Raw genomic sequence first — 20,812 nt, 5'->3', positions numbered from 1 at the left:
GATAGCATGGTCCAATATCACAGGTATTCATACACATCTACTGAAATGATTTGCACATGTTTTGATGCTACTAAACCTACTGAAGTGCACTGAAGTTTAAGGCCTGTAGACCTGCAAGCATATTTTCGAAGATCTGTTGATTATAAAAGAAAAATTATCTAGAAGATGCCTCATATTATAGACCTAAAGCTATGAGATTGCATCATACATGTAATGATCAGTCAACAAACTTGAAGCTCAGTAGAATGTGTAGATGATTTGGAAAAGTCTGTGATCATTTAACACCAGTTCTAAAAGACTTGATTTTGGAAATTTACTCTGGGTTTTGGAACTCCTGATGTTTGAAGGTGTTGAATTTGGCAAGAGTTTCATAAAGACTGTAGATTTTCTTTTAAATCGAAAATATTTCACAGGTGCAATAAAATTTGCACACCTAAGTCAACAAAATGTGTTTTTAGCACAGCATGTGTCTCCATATGCTTTCTATGTTCTGAAAGTCTTTGAGGTACATGCTATAAGAAGATCATTGTATAACGGATATGGCCACTCCAAAACTGAAATACGAGCTGTCAGCATGGCCAGGAACATGCTTGTGATTTTGTACTACCTTCTTGTTAAGATCTGGCTTTATTTATTTATTTATTTATTTACGTCTTTACTTATTTACAGTTGTAACTCCAGAATATTACAAACACACAAAAAAACCAGCTTTGTTTCAATATTGATTTTTAATAAAGAGTACTGAATCCGCTGGGCAGTTATTCAGGCTGTTCTTGATTTTCTTCATTTTTTTTAGCATTTTAGGTGATCTGCTCAGTAAAATACAGACTGTTTAGATTATGCCACAGCTCCATATTTTAGATCATTAGGCTTAATACAGCTTGCCAATATTGTTTGCATTGATAATTTTACATGGAACGTGGCATAAAAATATATTATTATTACAAGATAGCATTACTTTTTTTGATATCTGTCATATCTGGTTTTGGAAACGAAATTAAATCTTAAATTTTAAAATAAGCCATACTTTTAACATTATAAATAATCCTATTTCTAACATTTGGTAGTACTATATAGATGGTCATAATTACATTAGAAATGTGCTATGTTTTATTTCTTTAACAATAATATTATTAAGGAATATGATGACTAAGCTCAGATGACTTGGAATAATCACTTGATGTGCAGTTCTAAGCAATGCATTTATATTTACAACTTTATTTCACTGGCACAGTTATGTAGGATTTTGCCTCCTGTAGCTATTAAGAAAGCATATAAGTATTTAAATTTTTACACTGAATACCATTATATGAAATCAAGAAGTCGGGGGGGGGGGGGGGTGTCTCTCAACTCTCTTTCATTTCATTTGAATTGATATTTAATAATTCTATATAAATTTAGCTTTTAGACTTTTAACTTTATTGTGTTGTCTTCTCTGAATCAAGTGAGTCAAACTCGTTTTGCAGGACTGTTTCTCTGTAATATTGTGTAGAGTTGTTTATTGTATTACTACTCTTAGTTCTATTTTAATCTTCTCATAACATTACCATTCTTGAATTTCTCTAGCTTTCCAAACTGTATAAAAATTAAACAGCAGCAAGCTTAAGTCTTTCTTGATATTTTTTTCAAGGTTACTGAGGTGCAAAGTCTCCTGATTTGTCTTGTGTGTAATTTGTTTTTACTTAGCAGATCTTCAGTTACTATTCTGACGGAAGATATATTATCTGATATGCGGTTTTACGCATCTTGTTTCTTTCCAAACATAGATGAGAAACATTTCTTGGGACTTCTGAGTTCCCTTAACAGTATTTTTACAGTCTCTGTCCACTTTTTTTTTTTTGCCCTTACTAGAAATAGTTCCGTTTTTACACATTTTTGTTCTTATATACTTAATTATTTTTTTTTTTTGGCAGCTTTAGCACTGTCATCTTCTCATGCCAACCTTGTGTACCTAATAACTTTTTAATTTGTTGACTCTTCTCTCCAATTTGTTCTACAATATTTTTTCATCATTGTATTTGGGTCATCCAGTATTCTTTCTGAGATTTCCCATTTTCCCTCCTCCCATACTCCCTCTTCCCCAGCCTCCTACTAAAAAAAAACAACCTATGTTGAATACTCTATCTGTATGTATTTGTATTACTTGATGGTATGTCTTCTTTTTCACCCATGTTGACATGCATATAATCTGATAATTGTCATTGGCCCATAGACCATTACCATCACTAAGTGAGAAATAACCATAGAAAATGTAATCTTGATTTTCCTGCAGAGTGCTGCCTGACACACCTCTTTGCCTGTTTTGTTCTTCCTAGCAGCCCTTTCTACACTTCCAAATACAATTTACTTTAAAATATCAATAGTGCCACTGAAGTATACTTTCTTCTTACTGAACTTTGTTAAGTAGGATATTCATGCAGTAAAATGTGAAACTGTGTGTTAATTATAGTTCATGCTCATTCTGGTTGTATATATTTTGAAGTATATTATGCTTGTTACAGTTTCATATTGTAACGCACTTTGTGTTTGTTCTTAATATTTTTCTATTCTATTTCTATTCTGGGTTCCATCCTTGGACTTGTTAGTCTCTTCTTTAAATGATAACATCTAAATGATACTCTTAAATGATAACAATTACGTATTTTGTCTTTTAAAACTGTATTTAAATATCAATCCTTTAACTCTGAAGTATGCCAGAAATATTTTCAGTATTATTTTTCATATCTAGCTAAAAACAATGACATTATATTACTGCCATACAAGGTATGCAAATTAGGATCAAATTCAAATACCCTGTCATGTAAGATGAATTTATTTATTCTTGTTATTGTTTTTTAATAGTTTGGATTTCTGAACTAGTAGTTACACTTGCATTTCTAGGTAACTGACAAAACCAAAAAGTAAGAAACTGGAAATTAATACAAAGACTCAAATAAATAAACAAAAGGAAATTAAACAGAGAAAAAATATTTTGTTGGCCAAAGACAGTATTTTTAATGATTGTGGGATTGCATTTCATTGATTTAATAATCCAAGAAATGTAATCCCAAAATAGAACTTCCTTTCCTTACCATCTTTAAATATTTCCTTCTTTTTTAAAAAAAAGAATCATTTTTTGTTACCACTTCTTAAAAAAAAAAAACAAAAAACTAAGCAAGGTTTTATGGACTGTTCTGTTGTCTTCTTCTGAGATTATGATTAAAAATAGTCTGAGGTAGGATGTGATTTGGTTAAACTCTTTGAAATGTCTTCTAAAATAGTCTTTGCCTACCAGATCATAAACAATCATGTTAACACATCTTTAGAAGTCAATATCCCTTAGGTAACTGGTAGAAACAGATCCTGTATATGCCTCCAGTTCCTTGCAGAATGAAGTAGAAGAGGTTATCTTTGCCACTAGGCAAACACATTCTGTTCCACATTGCAACACAGAAGGAACTTCCTCATAATCAGCTATGTCTTGGTTGATATGTGGCATATTTGAGGAAATTGATCTTTGTCTGCTGATCATGTGCTTAGTTGGGTGTCTAACAAGCAAGATAAATATGTTAAGGATGTTAGATGTTGGTTTTACAAATACTGACATTCTCTAGACTGATAGTAGTCTCTTCTTTTGAGAATTAAGGGTATAGAAACTTTGTGAATATTGCCTTGTCTTCTAAAAAAGAAGATGATCTTTAAAGCATATATTTGTTGTTTAGCTTCCAGTAATCCATCTGAAATATTTTAATAACATTAACAGTTACATATTTTGACATACTGAATGACATAAAGTACTGTGGATCATATGACTTTTTCAATTTTAACATTGTGAAATATAACTTTTTTTTTTCTAGGGAGAAAAGTTTAATTGTAAGAAATGGATGCTAAAGGATTACAAGGAGAAGATAAACTGAAGATGCTCATAATTTTACTAGCATATTTGGTAAGTTAAAAATTGATATTTATTTTTCCCTAGGATGAATGTTGAAAAAATTATATAGGATGCAGGAATGGTGTTTTATTTTACACATTACTGCTAATACTAGAATTCTTAAACTGATATATGCAGGTGATGATGCACACATTTTATCTATTTAAAAGTGAGCTTTCTCAACTGATTTATATCATTTCTTGCTGCTCCTCCCATGCGATTAAAAGAATTTACCTTGTCAGCCTCTTAATGGAAGAAGAACTGGACTAGGACAGAAAATATGAGTCAATATGAAGGTGATACTGCTTCACTTCAGAGAGATGGCAGGAATTCTAACCAATATTCAGTGGCCATATCTTAATACAGTATGCTACACACATAGCTTAGCACTTTGAAATATTCCAAAGCTGGAATAGCAGAACATAGCATAGCACACAACTGCATTACCGATTAAGCATACTTCAACTCTGGCTTGCAGATACAAGCTCTGGAGCTAAGGTTAGTTAATGTTTCATAGCTATCAGAAAGGCTTTGGTCTCCCAGAAAATACACAGAATAAGAATTTAGTAGCAATTGTGGAGAGCACTTTCACTGATGGAAGCCTGTATTAGACATTTAATTTATAATTCTACTGAGGGAGCTCACAAGGTTTGCTAATGTTTGCTAATGTAGGATTCCAGTGATTATAATGAGAGTTTGCATGGCTGATATTACTGCTTATGTTATTTCTCATAACCTCAGTTTCTGGTTTGGTCAGGTAATGTACTTAAATGTCTTTGAACAGCCCATCAAATGCACAGAGATAGTAAAATTTAGAATAAATAGTATTCATACAGGGTTTTTGTGGTTTTTCTGGTTTTGGTTGGGTGTTTTTTTTAGTTTCCAAAAGGTTTGAGTGACCTTTTAAAATCTATAAATATTTACGTTTAAAGGACTAGATTTTAGCAATTTATTCAATTGTAATGACTTCATTGAAAAATTAAAAAATCACAAATTAATGAAACACAGCAGTGTAATGTGATGTAGCTTACTGTCATGAAAGTTGTAGCTTTAGTAAATGGTCATGTGCATTTTTTGTAATGCTAATTAAGGTGAGGAATTTAAACTCATGTTCAAACAATTTAGTGTTTTAGCATTCCACAGGTGTCAAATATCAGTTAGGTCTTCTAAAAATTGTAAAATCATTACAAATCACTGAGTACTGAGACCCTTTAAAATTCAGGCCACTGTCTTATTTTTACGATAGTAAAATGATCTGTTTTTCTGCTATAAAGTTCATAAAAATTACATGTTGATAACAGAGTAGTTATGATCTGGTGAGTTTACTATCTTTTTCTTTTCCTTTTTAAGCTAAGTAGAGTAATCTGTGAGACTGGAGATTGTAGAGAGCAAGAATTTAGGGACCACACTGGAAACTGTATCCTCTGCAAACAGTGTGGACCTGGAATGGAACTCTCAAAGGTAAGCAGATCATGTGTTCTTGAATTTTATAATTATTTCATTTACATATGTGGTTAAAATAATAGATATCTGTAGTTATATGGAAATACTTTTTAACATTTTGGTGTTTGAACATTTTACAGTTTTTCAAGAACCATGTTTTCTAGTTCTCTCTATATAAAAGGCTCATTTCAGAAAATGATGATGCCATTAATAGAGTAGGCTGTACCATTAAAGGATCTGGGTATGGGCTATCAAAATGTTATTTTTTTTCTTTTCTTTAAAGGTGAGTTAGTGTTACAAAGGAGGGGTGGGAACTACAGGGAATTAAGACTGAATAATCTCACTGTGTAGAGGAGTGCCTGAAAAATGTATTTCAAACTACTGATTGGTACAGACCACTGAGATGGGGGTGAGAGCTTCATGCTGACTTTCAGAATCAATTCTGTATTTTAGATTTAATTGCTGCTATAGACAATGTTTAAATACTTTTCTATACAACAAACTATCTTAACAGGATGGTTTATAAGAAAAATAAGGGCATAAGTGCAAAAATACAGCGTAGGATTCACTTGAGAACTGAGATACTTCCTTAGAAAGGCTGGGAGATAGATGATCTGTTTTCAGCAGCTCAGTGGCTGGAGCACTTTCAGTAGCTAGATTCAAGTGAGGCTCATTTCTTTGTTTTGCAACTTGTTAAAAATGCTGTAAATGCAATCCCTATCTTTGTGCCATTTGAAGTAATTGAGAAAGTTGAGGCCAGAAAAATACATGGTAATATGTGGAAAGCACATAAGAAGTCTTTGTTAGAATCATGGAGAAGGCATATTTGCTATTGTGAGTCCTATGTAAATGTGATGGGTTGTGGTTTTTTTTTTATTCTTTTAGAACTGCATCTCTTCCAAAAGAAAATCCCCTAAAAGTTTTGGAATTGGCAAAGTCTTTTAGAAATGCAGAAATTAATAAATGGAGATGAAAGTTGACTGAGATTATGGACTGTGACTCAGTAGAACTAGAAAGTCAATTTGCCAAAATTTCCAGCAAAAGTGCAAGTCTGAATGAAAGACCTTGCTTTCAGCACAGAGAAAGTGTTGTGTGTGAGCAGGTGCTGAAACAGGAGGGAGGCATGTGGTGGGATTTGCTAACGCAAGCAGAGGAGGTGAGAGAGATTGCAGAATGAGTTACGCATCATGGGGAGACTGGGTGTTTTGGGGGAGCAGGAGTGTTATGCTAGAGGTGTGAAAATGGTCAGGCAAAAAGAGTGCAGGCTGTTCTTATGAATGGTGAGCTGATTTGTGAAGCCTCATGCGTAAACTTAAGTCTCTTCAGTGTCCAGCTCTGATACCTACATCTTGCCCATTGCTAGAGTGTAGAACTGTGGCCCAGATATAACTGTGCAGTGTGATTGATACCTGATAGATGGGGCCATGAAGCAAGAGGCAAGTAGCTGCCCTGCCCTTTTCATATAGAGTGGCAAACTCTGTTTGATACTTCTGCTGATAGCATAAAAAGAATGATAAAGGTAGAATTTAGGGTGTTATTTGGGAGTGAAATTTAATTTTCAGGGTTGCTTTTGTAGACAAATGTTGTATAGATCCAAGGAGGGATTTGCAATGTTATTTTTGAAAATTTTTTAACATGAAACATTGCTAAGTCTGGTGTGTATGTGTATTTAAACAACAGGGGGAAAGAAGCTTTCAGTTTGTGGCTTTGTATTTCTTACTATATTCAGCTCTGAAAAAAAGCACAAGTTAAGTATTGTGGTTTGTGTGTGGTTTGAAAAGATTTACTGAAATGGAGTGACACATTTTCCCTGTCTCTCCACTCCCTGTAGCTAGTGTTTGGTGTGTTAACTGAAACATTCAGTTTCATGCTTTAGTGAGGGTTGCTTTCTATCTTGGGCAGTATTAGTTAAGGTTTAGCCATACAAACAGTAATGTTGAAGTAGAGATTTGAAGATGACTAATGGTATGGATGAGATTTTGTTTGGAAGTTTTGGGTTTTTTTTCCAGACTGGCCTTAAATTTGTGGACTGAAAGCTTCCAGGGACTTTAATTTATAAAGGCATTTTATAAGTGGTCCTAAAGCAGTACTATACTTGTTGATACAGCATACTTATCTAGGTGGCAAATAGAAAACAAGAGCATGAAAACTAATGCCCTCAGTAATCACAATTTCAATTTAATAAAGAAATTCTAAACTAAAATAAGAAGGTTATAGTTTGCAACAGTACACTATTCAAGTTATGATTTTACTTTAACTATTTTTGTTTACAGTCTAATTGTCTGGATTCTTAGGACTAGTTTTTCTGAAAAACATGAATGTTTAGTACACATCAATGTGTAAGCAATTGCTTCTCTGTGGCACAAATAGGCTCTCAAATACAGTTTTTTGCTACTACACTAGAACTGAAATAACTGAAGTTTTTGCTCAAACCTAAGTGTGAGTTGAAGTATAATTTCCCTTATAAATATAGGTAAAATTTTCTGTGAATCATAGCAAAGGATGTAATGCTGTGGCTGTTACTAAAATGCAGTTGAAAGTAATCTTGCTGAACTACAGCTTGAAGCAACAAAGTATGGAAGTCAAAGGTCAGAACGTAAAGGGAAAAGGGATTTAATGATATACTTGAAGTAATTTGCAGTACAGGAGGAGTTCTGTTTGCTTGGGGTTTTTTACATGTGAGAAAGCAATGTAATTATGGTGTAGTTTAGTAACAGTTTCTTAATAACAATGTGTCTGTTTTCTGATCAAACATTTAGTGCTCATGGGTAAAACTTGATACATTGTTGGATGTGGGAGCATTGCAGCCCAGAAAGCCAATCGCATCCTGGGCTGCATTAAAGGAGTGCGACCAGTAGGTCGAAGGAGGTGATCCTGCCCCTCTACTCTGCTCTTGTGAGACCTCACCTGGAGTATTGTGTGCAGTTCTGGTGTCCTCAACATCAAAAGGACATGGAACTGTTGGAACAAGTCCAGAGGAGACCTAAGAGGATGATCAAGGGACTGGAGCACCTCCCGTATGAAGACAGGCTGAGAAAGTTGGGGCTGTTCAGGCTGGAGAAGAGAAGGCTGCGTGGAGAGCTCATAGCAGCCTTCCAGTATCTGAAGGGGGCCTATAGGGATGCTGGGGAGGGACTCTTTATTAGGGACTGTGGTGATAAGACAAGGGGTAACTTAAACAGAGGAAGTTTAGATTGGATATAAGGAGGAAGTTCTTTACTGTGAGGGTGGTGAGGCACTGGAATGGGTTGCCCAAGGAAGTTGTGAATGCTCCATCCCTGGCAGTGTTCAAGGCCAGGCTGGACAGAGCCTTGGGAAACATGGTTTAGTGTGAGGTGTCCCTGCCCATGGCAGGGGGGGTGGAACTAGATGATCTTAAGGTCCTTTCCAACCCTAAATATTCTATGATTCTATGACTGTATGTCTAAGTATGTAGTAAAATACAATGTTAGCAGTGGGGGTTTTGGTTCAGGTACCCCCTCAAAGCAATTGACTGACAGGTTTCTCTTATGTTAGTTACAAAAAACCTCAACCTATATTGTTGGCTACAAAAGGCAAACTATTGGGTCATGTTGGTCACAGCAGTGGACTGTGTGAACGACTGATGTAAACATACATCCCTATTTCCTTCCCTCAAATCTCAGTTCAGGTAGAACTTATACTGGTGAATAAGCTGAAGCTGACAGGTCCAATGTCAAGGACTCTTTCTTTGATCTTTTTTATGAAAAATGACTTCATCTTAGTTACAATCTAAATCTGTAGATTTCTTTCTTGTTATTAGTGACTTAGAAAAATAGGAACTGTGTTCCTCTCAAAAACCAAGCAGAGTTAGTAGGCTAGACTATGAAAGGAAAACTGGAGTTCTCAAGACAAAAATTAAGGTAAATACTGTGGTACACAGGGGTACTATGATTAAATACCTTGCCACTGAATTGATCAGAACCAACTTTACGTGTATTTTCTTCCTTTTGCCTTTATTTAAACTGAGCATGTGATGTTACAGAAATCAAAACTAATACATTCTTACCTAATTGTGGTATCCGTGGGTTTTATTTAAACTTCAGTGGGATCTTTATTGTGGATTTATAAAATCCAGTTAAGTAAATAGTCATTAGTTGTCCCTACACTTAAGGGAAGGCACAGTGACATCTGAAGATCAGACTTAAGAATTTAACACAGGCTGCACAGGTGACTTAATGCATGGTTAAAGTCTAATCAAATCAGGTCCTGTGTGACAGTCCAGTCAGTTCCCATGCTGCCAGATATACTCAGATGTAACACGGACTTGCCTGAACAGGACGGATAAATGTGCAGAACAAAATACCACCTGTACAGAGTGGGTATCTGTGTATATATATTTATTTTTACAACTATTAACTTGGGTTCTTTATATGACCTTTGTTGGTGTACTGTGTGAATATTTCATAGGACCTTTCTAAGTTAGGGAAATGCTGTTGCCTTTTCTCAATTTATATATGAGACACTAGCACAGAAATCAACTTCCCTATGGTAATGCTGGAAGTTTTTGGTGAAACAGAGTAGATGGAGGCCACAGAGTGGAACAAGAGAATGGAGTCTTTCTCTTCACAAGGTGCCACACAACAAGACAAGATGCAATAGGTGGGAGTTCTACCAGGAAAGAGACTTGATCTCTATGTGAAAAAGAAATTATTTGCAATGAGAACAATCATTCCATGGAACAACTTCCCCAGGAACATAGTAGAGTCTCCATCACTGGAAGTTTTCAGAATGCAATTGAACAGGGTGCTTAGACCATCTCATCTCAGCTCCCTGTCCCATGAAAGGTTAGACCAGATGTCTTTTTAAGGTTTCTTCTGACCTGGGCTATTCTATGATTCCATAATGAGAATTTCATTTGAGTTGCAAATTAGTGCTCAATCTATTGGATTGATTTTCCTGTCTGCATAGATAAGCAAATTCAGACACCCTTTATAGCATTCCCTATCAATTGTAGTAATAGCAGCACTTTCAATATTACAGTAGCTTAAAACTGAAATCCATCAATTACTTGTTGATTATATTTTTTATAAAATACTCAACATATTGCCATCATATGAGGGCCAGCTTTGTTATTGTATCAACAGTTTAGCATTGATGAGTAAGGGAGTGAAAGCTGCTTCCCCTGTTTGTTTGCTTCTATTTATTTTTTGTTTTGATTTGGGGTTTTTTATTTGTTGTTTTTATTTAATGAACCCTATAGCCTTTTCTTCACGCAAACATGTGTCTTTGGCAATGTTTTCAAAGCAGCTGAACCACTGAAATAGTTTGATTTTGAGTGTATGAAGATTTTTTTCAGGGTTGGCTTTTTTTTTTTTGGTGTTTTGTTTGTGTGTGTTTTGTTTTTAAAAGCAGTGCTTTCTCTGGGGTGAGAGATTGTGTCATTTCAGAAGGAAGTGCTTGCTTCATGTGGCTCAGCATTATTTCATTTCTGAATCATTTATTAGAAAGCAAAGCATCATGAATTTAAGCAGTTTAATATCTTCCATTCTTTAAATTACTACAAGTCACCAGTGCCTGAATAGTCATTGGTGTGGCTTGATAGTAAGAGCCTTTTTTGTCTTATCTTACCAGTAAGGTGTTTCTGTGTAAATCATACCTTATGTATGATTCAAATTCATAGAAATCACAAGTAACACTTGCTTTTTAAAAAAAAATAAAATAAACGCATTCATAGTTGTCTTTAGCTTCTATGTATTTTATTTATATATATATATATGAAAAAGCTCAGCCTCATCAAGCTTGTATTGCAACTCAGAACTTTAACTGTAATTGTAGATTGTTTTGTCAACAGACCGCGTCTGAGGCTGTAGTTCAGTAACACAGAAATAATAGTTTTGGCACCAGTAAGTTTTTTCCAAAGTGCCCTACCTGCAGACACAGTAGGTTTTAGGCTGCACTGTGGAACAGATCACCGAACTGGTCATTTTTAACCTGGATTCATCTCATAGACAGACTTTCAGCTCAGCCTCATTATCAGTTCTATCAGTGCACTTGAGGAAAATGTATGATGAGGGGAAAATGAAAAAGCAGAGATGAAAAGGGAGAGAAATGCCTTAAAAAAGCATTGCAAATACAAGATGATAAATACTGCCATCAACAGACTGCTGCTGTACAGAGAGCCTTTGGGAAAGAGAAGCTTGGTGACTGCTAAGGCAGGCTATGTATTATTGGTTGCACTAGGTATATGATGAAGGAAACGGAGACCTGCATGCTGGCTTGCAAATGGAGACCTGCATGTTGGCTTGGAAAAGGAATGGTGAATTAAACAGGAAGGTACTGTTTAAAGCTACTCCTGAATGTAACAGTCCTCATACAGAGCACCAAAGGTGGTGTGCCATGTCTGACATGTCCTAGTGAAGCTATGAGAGCAGCTGGTAACATGTTTGACAGTCACTCTGTAACTTTCCAAAGCAAAAGAGCTGCTTGAGAGGAAACCTACCATATCTTCAGTTCAGGAGAGGCTAATGTGTTCCTGGGTGAGTCTCCTGGAAGCCAGAGCAGCTGTGTGTAAGCTTGTTAAATTTACTGAGAATGAAACTTCTAATACTAACTTTGCACTTAGCCACAGAAGCTAAATCTGACATGTTTACAGCACGCTGTTGAAGCCTGTCCTGCTCAGAGAGTTCTGCTGATAGATACAACTGATTATTATTAGATGAGGCTGATCCACACCCTAAGATACTTCTGGAAGTTAAAACTGTGTGCTGTTTAATATGGCCATAGACTCAAAGGTATTACTAAAAGCTTTGTTTCCCAGCACCAGTGCAGTGCTGCAACCTGTTATATGACCTGACATCAGTTAAAAGCGTCTTAATAGCTGGAAGACTTTGTTGAGAATACCCAAATATTCTTGTAATCATCATGGCCTAAATGGAACTTCTCTGTGTTGTACTGTCTAGGGACTTACGTAGGTTGTGGTTAATCAGTGGAACTAGAAACAAATTCTAAAATGTACTTGCAGATTATGATCTTAATGATGCCTGAAAGCATTTTTTTAAATGAAATTTGAGGTTATTTTAATTGAAAGAATGTTTAAAATCTAATTTACTGTTCATTTACTTTCTGTGTTGCATTCAACTTTTAGGGAAAAACCATACCACTTAACTCCATTGCCCTTTGTAGTCTGCTAAACTTTTGGTTGTTCTGTCTGAATCAGGTTTTGGGTAGTATATACTAAAAGAAAATGTTAACACTGCCAAGGTAGTACTTCAAGAGGTGTCTGTATTATTGAATGCTTTTAGTATTTTTACCTTGAAACTAAGTTATGAGTTTAGTTAACTAGGTCACTCCACATTCCTAGCTGGCCTTGACGAGTCATCTCACTTGATACCTTAGTGAAGCCCGCTTCTAAAAAAGGTTGTTCTGGGAATACATACATTAAAGGTAATGAGATATCACAATACTGTGATAGTAAAAGCAGTATAAATGTAAAGAAAATAGAAGTGCATTTAAATTCTGAGGATTTTTTAAATCGTTTTAATGCAGTTTTCTAAATAAGTGCTGGGGTTTTCATGGCTTGTACTATTTTATTATTTGAGAGAGATATTGCACTGATGTTAGCTGGTATCATTGATGGTAGCATTGAAAAGGGGAAGTGGAAAGGCAAGAGTGGGCTAAGTGTTCTTCACAGAATACTTCACAATAGAAGGAATAAATATAACAGATATTCTTTTTTTCTTTTTTCTTTTCTCCTGGCACAAAAATAAAAAAATGGGGTTTTGAAATCTATCTAATTAAGGTTACAAGTTTCATTTCTCTTCTCTGCAGTCCTGAGGTGAACTGCCACAGGAGACAAGCCATCTTTTAAGAATATGAGTGGGAGGATAGAAGTGGTGAGGGGAGTTGGGAACTATTCAGATCTCATCAGCCATATAACTTGACAGCTTCATAAACAGAGCACTAAGAAAACTGGTGCACATCAGTTTTGCACATGTACTGATAAAAGACGAACAGTCAATTTTTTGTATCTTTGTTGGACTGCTAAATTATAATGACCAAGATTTCAAAGGGTTTGAATCCATCGTCTAAATCATATCCTTCAGTTTGGGAATGTGGTTAATTATAAGTACACATCTGTTTGAAGTTCTGCCTGGTTTACAAACTTAAATATTTATTTGCACCTGCCAGGCAGTTAACTACCTGAAATATAATGTGAACATAAAAAGCACATACATGAAGTTGTAGTTGTGGATTATATCTACAGAATTCCTGGCAAGGATTTAGAAGCCATATTTGAAAAGACTGGAGACTGTAAATTCTTTGGGCAGAAGACTACGTTGCATGCACCATTTTTATAGCTTTAACGCAAGCCATTCCACTTTACAGAGGACCACTAATATTTGTCCGTCCATCCAACTATAGCAAAGAAGATCTGATTCAGCTAGAAACAACTTACTCAAGCTTTGGTAGTTTGGGCCAGTGAGTTGGAGGCATTTAATTCTAACTTTTTTCCCCTGGTGTTTGCTTGGTTTTGATCAGAAACTTCAAAGGTAGTCTGGAAAGGAAAACTTATAATTAAGTTAATTTAAGCTTTATATTTGAAAGTTTACTAGGACTTGGGAGGGACTGATTCCAAATGATTTGTCAAGAGATCCGAATATACATGGTTTGTCTGAGTTACATATTATATCCTATAACACTACTATTCAGATTATTTAAATAGAAAGAGTAAAGAGTAGATATTTAGAAAGAATGTGTTAAGGAATAATGAGATTCAATCAAAAGTCTAAATAGTCTTAGGAAGAGCAAAATCTCCTAGTAGAAGTTAGTCTGATTCCAATCCCCAGTGGTAATCATGTAGCTTTGTATACAGTTTTACAATTTCATAAATGAAATTGAGTGTAAAACTAAACACAGTGAGATATTTTTATGTGACATAAAATAGAACTGCTAGAACCCCCATTGTCTGGGGAGGTTGCAGAAATCTGATATGATTCAAACTGGTAGGTTTGAAATAAAATGCCAGAAAATGTTCTATGTCGGAGGCAAATTAGAAAAAAATAAAAGGAAATACTTTTATACCTTTTACCTACCAGCTTTATTAGGGTCCATATCTAGCAGGAGGACTGCACCGTACAGTGTATGAAACTGTACAGTTTCATATGTATGCTTTTTTTGGGTATTCCTAACTCCAATGATTTGTCTGTCTCCCTCTTTTTTTAATTGCTAGGTCTAACACATGGAAGAAAACTTTTTTTTAGTGTATGGTTGTAGCTGCTTTCTTAGAATTGTTCATTTTCTGAGTACTTGAGTGCTTGTTGCTCTTCAGAGGACAGTAAAGATATTCTTAACAAAAAGGAAAGAATTCTTAGAATGTCCAGTAAAATGTATCTGAAGGTGCTTATTGTTACTCTACCATTGCAAATTAGAAGCACTATAAAATACGTATTGGCCATTGCAGAGTTCGTCCATAAATGCTTTCTCGGTGGAAAACCTTGGAGAACACTGAGTTTATTTCTAATAGTTCAAAGCTTTTTGCTGCAAGAGTTTTTCAGTGGATGGTGAATGACTTTGGTGGATGACTTGGGAAAAAGTTGCTTATATACATCAACCAGGGACATGGGGAGGAAACTGGTGGAAACCTTCTCTTAAGTTGCCCAATTAAAGATTTCCTGTAGTTTTCCCACTGGGAAGATGCCCTGTTCTTCCACTGAGACCATATACTGGAGAAGGAGGTCTTTCCCACCTACTTCCTTCTAAAAAAATCCTTTCCAGCGATTTGTTGTGCTCCTCTTGCTGTTTTGCAGTGTGCCCCTAATGCATCAAACCTAACTCCAAAGTACTCCAAAAAAAAAAAAAGAAAAAAAAAGGGAGGGGGGGAGGGGAAATTGAGATGAGAAAAGGGAATAGCAGCTCTTAGTAACTTGATAACTCTTAAGAAATAGTGACATAAAAATCAAATAGATTGAAAATTCTTGATTATCAGTTTCTGGAATTCAGTCCCCACATTATTACATATTGTTGGGTGAAGTTTTTCTCTTTGCAGCCTGTCAATTGTATTAGGTGTCCTTTTGCAAATGAATGGAAATAACTTCTTTAAACAGCTAAATTTGGGATAAATAACCAACTGTAATTATATTCCTTGTCTAGTAAAATATTACGCCTCCCTGTGATCCGCAGAACTATTAAACTTGCTTCCAACAGTTTGAGAACTGTTAGAACTGGAGTGGACTGAGTTTCTGAAATTCTTAGTGGCTGAGCAACGTTTCATGCCTCACTGATGGTCATTAACCAGCTCTGTTTTATTTGGTAACAGAAATGCTAAGCCTTTGAAGATCAGTGCACTCTCTTCAGCAATTAACTTTGTTCACCTTAGCTATGAACCTTAATATCAAAGTGCTTCTTTGCTGTTTTTGTAACCGAGTAAGTGCCTTTATACTTCACTTGTTCCAGTTTCTGCACTTTCACATGACTGACCTAATTAAAAAACAGACAGCTCAATAATTCTACCATAAGCTAGTTATAATGAAACTGTGGGAGTCCTTGAAGCCCTTTATCATTCAAATACACAGTGGTTTCATGAATAAAGTGGATGACTAAGTATTACTTATAGAAGTAAGGGAGATTATTAGCAGTGGAAGACACATTTGAACTTGCTGAAAGGATGGCTTTTGTCTCTAGAAAGACCTACTCTCAGTAATAATTACACTAGGTCTTCATTTTATTCCAGCATTCTCTTGTTGTTCGTGCTTTCAGTGACTGAATAGCTTGCTACTGCTTGTTAATCCCTACAGGAATGTGGCTTTGGATATGGGGAGGATGCACAGTGCATGACATGCAGGCCAAACAGATTCAAGGAAGACTGGGGCTTTCAGAAGTGCAAGCCTTGTCTGGATTGTGCATTAGTTAACCGGTTTCAGAAGTCCAACTGTTCTGCCACCAGCAATGCACTATGTGGAGACTGTTTACCAGGGTAAGTCCGTTTCTGAAGATGAGACCTGAATAAAATCAAAACTAGTTTGCATTAACATTTGTTTGTTCATGTTTTCAAGATGAATGTTTGTACCCTTCATGTATTTATGAAGGTCCTCGGTTCTAATCTTGGCCTTGCCAACAATTTACTGTAAGATCTGAGCACATAATTTCAGAATTGCAGTTTTAATTACCTTATCTATAAAAATGGTTTGATAATTACCTACTTGATCTATAAGAGTACTGTCTATACAGTGCATGAGCAAAATACTTGAAAACATTGAGTGTTGCTGGTGACATACTTCATTGTTATAAAGAAACGCTTGGAAACATGCACAGTTATCTTCTTGAAGACTGATCACATTATTTGCTTGCCTTTTTTACCCCTCCTTAGAAAAATGCCTAATCATTCTCATGTTAATATATATTTTTTTAGGTCAAAAGTAGTGGCTGTGGTTTATGCTGCTGGATTTCCTTCAGCATGTTGGTAAATTCATAGAGCATGATCCTGCCTCAGAATCATAAATGCATCTGAAAGAATAGCTGCCATGAATTTGTTAAAATGCATTTCTGATAGTTTTGAACTATGGATTGGTCTAATTCATAGGAGTAAGTAATGAGAACTGATTTGGAATTGTAACAGCCTTTGTATTTCAGGGTATGTGTTTCAGAGATGCTTTGAAGTTCTTACATTTGTTTCCTATATAAATCTCAGCAATTTGATTGTGTTTATTTTTAGATACTTTTTTTTTTTTTTTAATACCAGCTGTCAAATGCCTGAGCACTGTTGACGCTCCTACGGTTATTCCTCTCAAGCCAGAAGTAAGGTCTTTTCATTTAGAAACACTTAGTAAAGCCTTGGTATTATGTTAGTTTAAATCATGGTGCAACCCCAGGTGTTAGATGTTATTCACAACCACTTTTGATACTACCTGAAACCACATGGTGGATAGATTTATGCTGTTATTTCATATTAATAGGTATGTGTTGTAGGGCTTATTTGGCTGTCAGTAGGGAGATTTTTCTTGTGGTGTAAACAATACAGGGTAAATTTTGGAAAGACAAGAAAGGAATGAAAAAAAAGCCAGAATAAAACATGCATTTGGGGGGGGGGGGGGATATGAGAATGCTTTTCACTATTCTGGTCTAGAACGTATTCTAGATATGTGTATAGACTATGTGTTAAAATGAGAGCTATTTCCACAACCTGCTTTTACTGGCAGCAAAGTTGGAAACATGAGGAGGGAGGGAGTCATGGCTGGGAGTCATGGCTAGGAGTCATGATATCTGGTCTGGGTGTTTTGGGGAACAGAACTGTAGGACACACCTGTCCATCAGTTTAGATGCTGCCTAAGCATCACTGTAGTCAGTAAGCTCTTCAAACATAAACTCAAAAATAAAGTTCTTGCAGGGTCTTTACAATAAAATGTCTCCTTGGGTATGACATCCACTTTTTTTTTTTTGTTATGTTTTTGTATTAATTTCTTTAGAAATGAGTAGCTGGCTAGATTGCTTGCTTTACAGTTTCATTTTATGGTTTGCCTGTTACTGCTTGTAGCCTCCCATTGCTATTACTTACCTGAACCATCTGACCAATACTTCTGTTCACAGTAGCAATTTTTTAATACCTTGAAATGCTTCTATCTAAGATTTTTGAAGTCTGCATTTAAGTGAGAATATAGAAACAAAGTGGAGAATTGGATAATGTAGATTGGGACTCATGTGGTCACTTTGTTAATTTGCATTCATAGTCCATGCACATTGTGATTTTGGTTGGTGGTGAAGATCTTCCTAGATGAGCAGCAAGGGTCAGAGAGGGATTACTGGTTTATTGAAACATAGTTCTGAAAAAACATACTTACTGTTCTACAAAACAAACAGAATAATCTTATTTTCTGAAGATTTTGTCACACAGCATGTTAAACTTTATTGGGGAGGTGATGCTTTTCGGTGCACATACGTAAGTGAAGCAATTTATGAGTTTTTCTCTAACTCAGAGAAGGAAAAAAGTATCTTGGGGATTCTAGCTGGAAAGCACAGGTATCTGATCCATTATATACTGTTAGTGGTGATTATTACCTTGCAAAATCTTGTTTCTTTTAGGAGCATTATATAAATTAATCATTTCACTTTTCTTTTTTAAAATGTGTAAATAAGCCTGCATTATACTTATCTGTTGTGATGTATGCAGAAAATTTACACAATTTGTACTGATTTACATCACAAATTTTACTGATTTACACAATTTGTACTGATTTACATCACAAATTTTACTGATTTCAGTCTGAAGTCTCCAGAACTGTTTATTTCTTATGTGAATATAAGATTATAGTGACTATGCATTTGAACTAATAGATTTACAATTTTTTCCTCAATTGTCTTTAGATCTACTGCCATATTATTAATATCTACTGTAGTTTTGTTTACTTTTATTTTCTTCTATTTCCTGATCATTTGCTCTGGGACACAGATGGACAAAAGTTTGCACTAACAGAGGATCTTTTTAAAACACCTGATTAATTTTGTGAGGAAAAATAACTGGGTTAGATTAACTTTTTTTTTCATCCACTTATCTTCTAGATTTTATAGGAAGACTAAGCTCGGAGGCTTTCAAGATATGGAGTGTGTTCCTTGTGGTGATCCTCCTCCTCCCTATGAGCCTCACTGTAAGTGCTGTTTTCCTGCTGTTGGAATGGGACTTTTATGCTTTAGAATGTTTTCTAGTTTAACTCAAAAGCTTGGCAAAAAACGACAGCCATAGCTATGAAGAATTCTTTTAGAGACTTATTATTTTGTAAGTAAATAGGTTTGTTAACACATTTCAGCAGGTCCAACACTGTCATGGCAAAGTTCCATCAATGTCTATCCACTCACTTGAGGATAGACATTCCTGTCATACCATGTGTTTAGGGAGTCTCGACTCCACTTCTGATGTTGTCGTATTAATTTTAGTTTCTGGTTTGTTTTAATGCCAAAAGAGAGGCAGTCTTCCTAGACCCTGTGCCTATTATCAGGTAGGCCTCAGTGAGTATGAATTCTTTCCTGAAACCCAAAAAGGGTGATCTGTTGATACCTTTAGAAATAACTTTATTACCAAGGTTACAGCGAGAGAGAGCAATGTAGATAAATATCTTTATAGTGCTATATACATTTAGAAGGAAACGAGTAATCAGTGTCTCTGGTTTTGGCCAATGAGGGGATTAGAATCTCTTCATTCTGCAGCAGAAGCCTTTTATTACTTCTTCCAAGACTGTTGACCATCTACATCCCATCAAGATTTTAATCAATAAAAGGAGTGAATTATTCTTGTTTCATATATTGCTCTCTAGTTCAGAATATAAAAAAAAAAAAATTGATACAATATACTCTTGTGGAAAACCTTGGGTTTACTTGTTTGTTTCTGTAACTGTGAATTTATGTTTTGGGAGGGTTTTTTTCCCCTGTTCCAAACAGAAACAATTCTTTTATAGAACGAATGAATTGTCAAGTTCCTGAAATACTTCATGCTACTTTATTAAAGATACAGTTTCTTATACACAAGCTTTCTTTTCTGAACTGTGCTGGAGTAAAATATAACCAAGTATACGCTATTGTGATTTAGAATCATACTTCTAAATCAGTCTATATATTGTATTAAGAATTCTTCAGCATTTCATATATTGCTTAGATAGTAATTTTTCAAACTTCCTTTTTTTTCTTCCATTTTAGTTTTAGTGCTTTTTGGTGAATAAACTTATAAACCCAGAATTTCAGACGGTGTCTTTAATAGTCAAAAGTTTTTATAAATGTGGCTTCCTGTCTGTTTCTCTTACGGTTGGAGAGAATTTCATTATATATCTCTGCATCTGAATAATTTAATTTTCATTAAAGATTGCAACATAGATTACTATAAAAAGAATAACTTAAAATGCTTGCAGCAGTAACATCTGCCCATGTATAGCATAAACACAGAAAGTCAATTGAAACTTTTTCAACTATTTTTGTACTGAGAAAACATACTTTCTCTAAACATTTTAAAGATATTATATTCTGCATAGCAGATACTGTGGCGTTTGATGCCAAGAATGAACTGCTGATTTCGACATACTTGGGCAAATCACTTCAAAATCAGTCAGTTGCAGAAGGTATTTCTAGACAGAGTTTGAACCCAGACAAACAATATAATGCATACAATTTTTTTTTTTTAGTCTCTCCAATTGATCAAATTAAGTATTATCCCTTTCTTTGTTTTTACTCTCTTTTTATTTACAATAAAGATAGTGAAATGTGAAGTGTAAGAGTGTTATTCTGATCTCATAAATCCATTTTACGCAGTTTTTCCTTTTGTTTGTTTCCTTCTAAGAAAACATGCTATTCAAACATGAATTCCTCTTTCTTTGCTTTCTTTGTTTCTATCTTTTCAAAAATCACCAATTTGGGGGTTTTGGGGTTGTTGGTTTTTGTTTTTGTTTTTTGTTTGTTTTGTTTTGTTTCTTTGTTCTTTTTAAAGATGGTGAAAAGATTATTTATAAATCTTTTGAAAAA

General features: G+C 35.1%; 1 protein-coding gene across 5 annotated transcripts in view; it reads left to right on the top strand.

The window, feature by feature from the left end:
* TNFRSF19 (TNF receptor superfamily member 19) overlaps nucleotides 1–20,812 on the top strand; it is a 63,028-nt gene that overhangs the window by 8,920 nt on the left and 33,296 nt on the right. For 4 of the 5 annotated variants that reach the window (XM_061457668.1, XM_061457671.1, XM_061457670.1 and 1 more), the window contains 4 exons: nucleotides 3,837–3,925; nucleotides 5,264–5,374; nucleotides 16,111–16,289; nucleotides 18,869–18,954. In XM_061457668.1, the coding sequence (XP_061313652.1) occupies nucleotides 3,860–3,925; nucleotides 5,264–5,374; nucleotides 16,111–16,289; nucleotides 18,869–18,954 (442 nt within the window). In that variant the 5' untranslated portion in view covers nucleotides 3,837–3,859. Of the gene's footprint in view, nucleotides 1–3,836; nucleotides 3,926–5,263; nucleotides 5,375–15,632; nucleotides 15,740–16,110; nucleotides 16,290–18,868; nucleotides 18,955–20,812 lie in introns of those variants that run through there. The other variant, XM_061457672.1, reaches the window with a different exon arrangement.

This window comes from Pezoporus flaviventris, unplaced genomic scaffold, assembly GCF_033815535.1.
Source record: "Pezoporus flaviventris isolate CSIRO_AGI_PZ_B2104156 unplaced genomic scaffold, CSIRO_AGI_Pfla_v1 ptg000025l, whole genome shotgun sequence".
Taxonomy (NCBI): domain Eukaryota; kingdom Metazoa; phylum Chordata; class Aves; order Psittaciformes; family Psittacidae; genus Pezoporus; species Pezoporus flaviventris.
The sequence above is the reverse complement of the archived record's forward strand: the minus strand, read 5'-3'. Positions and strand labels throughout refer to the sequence as shown.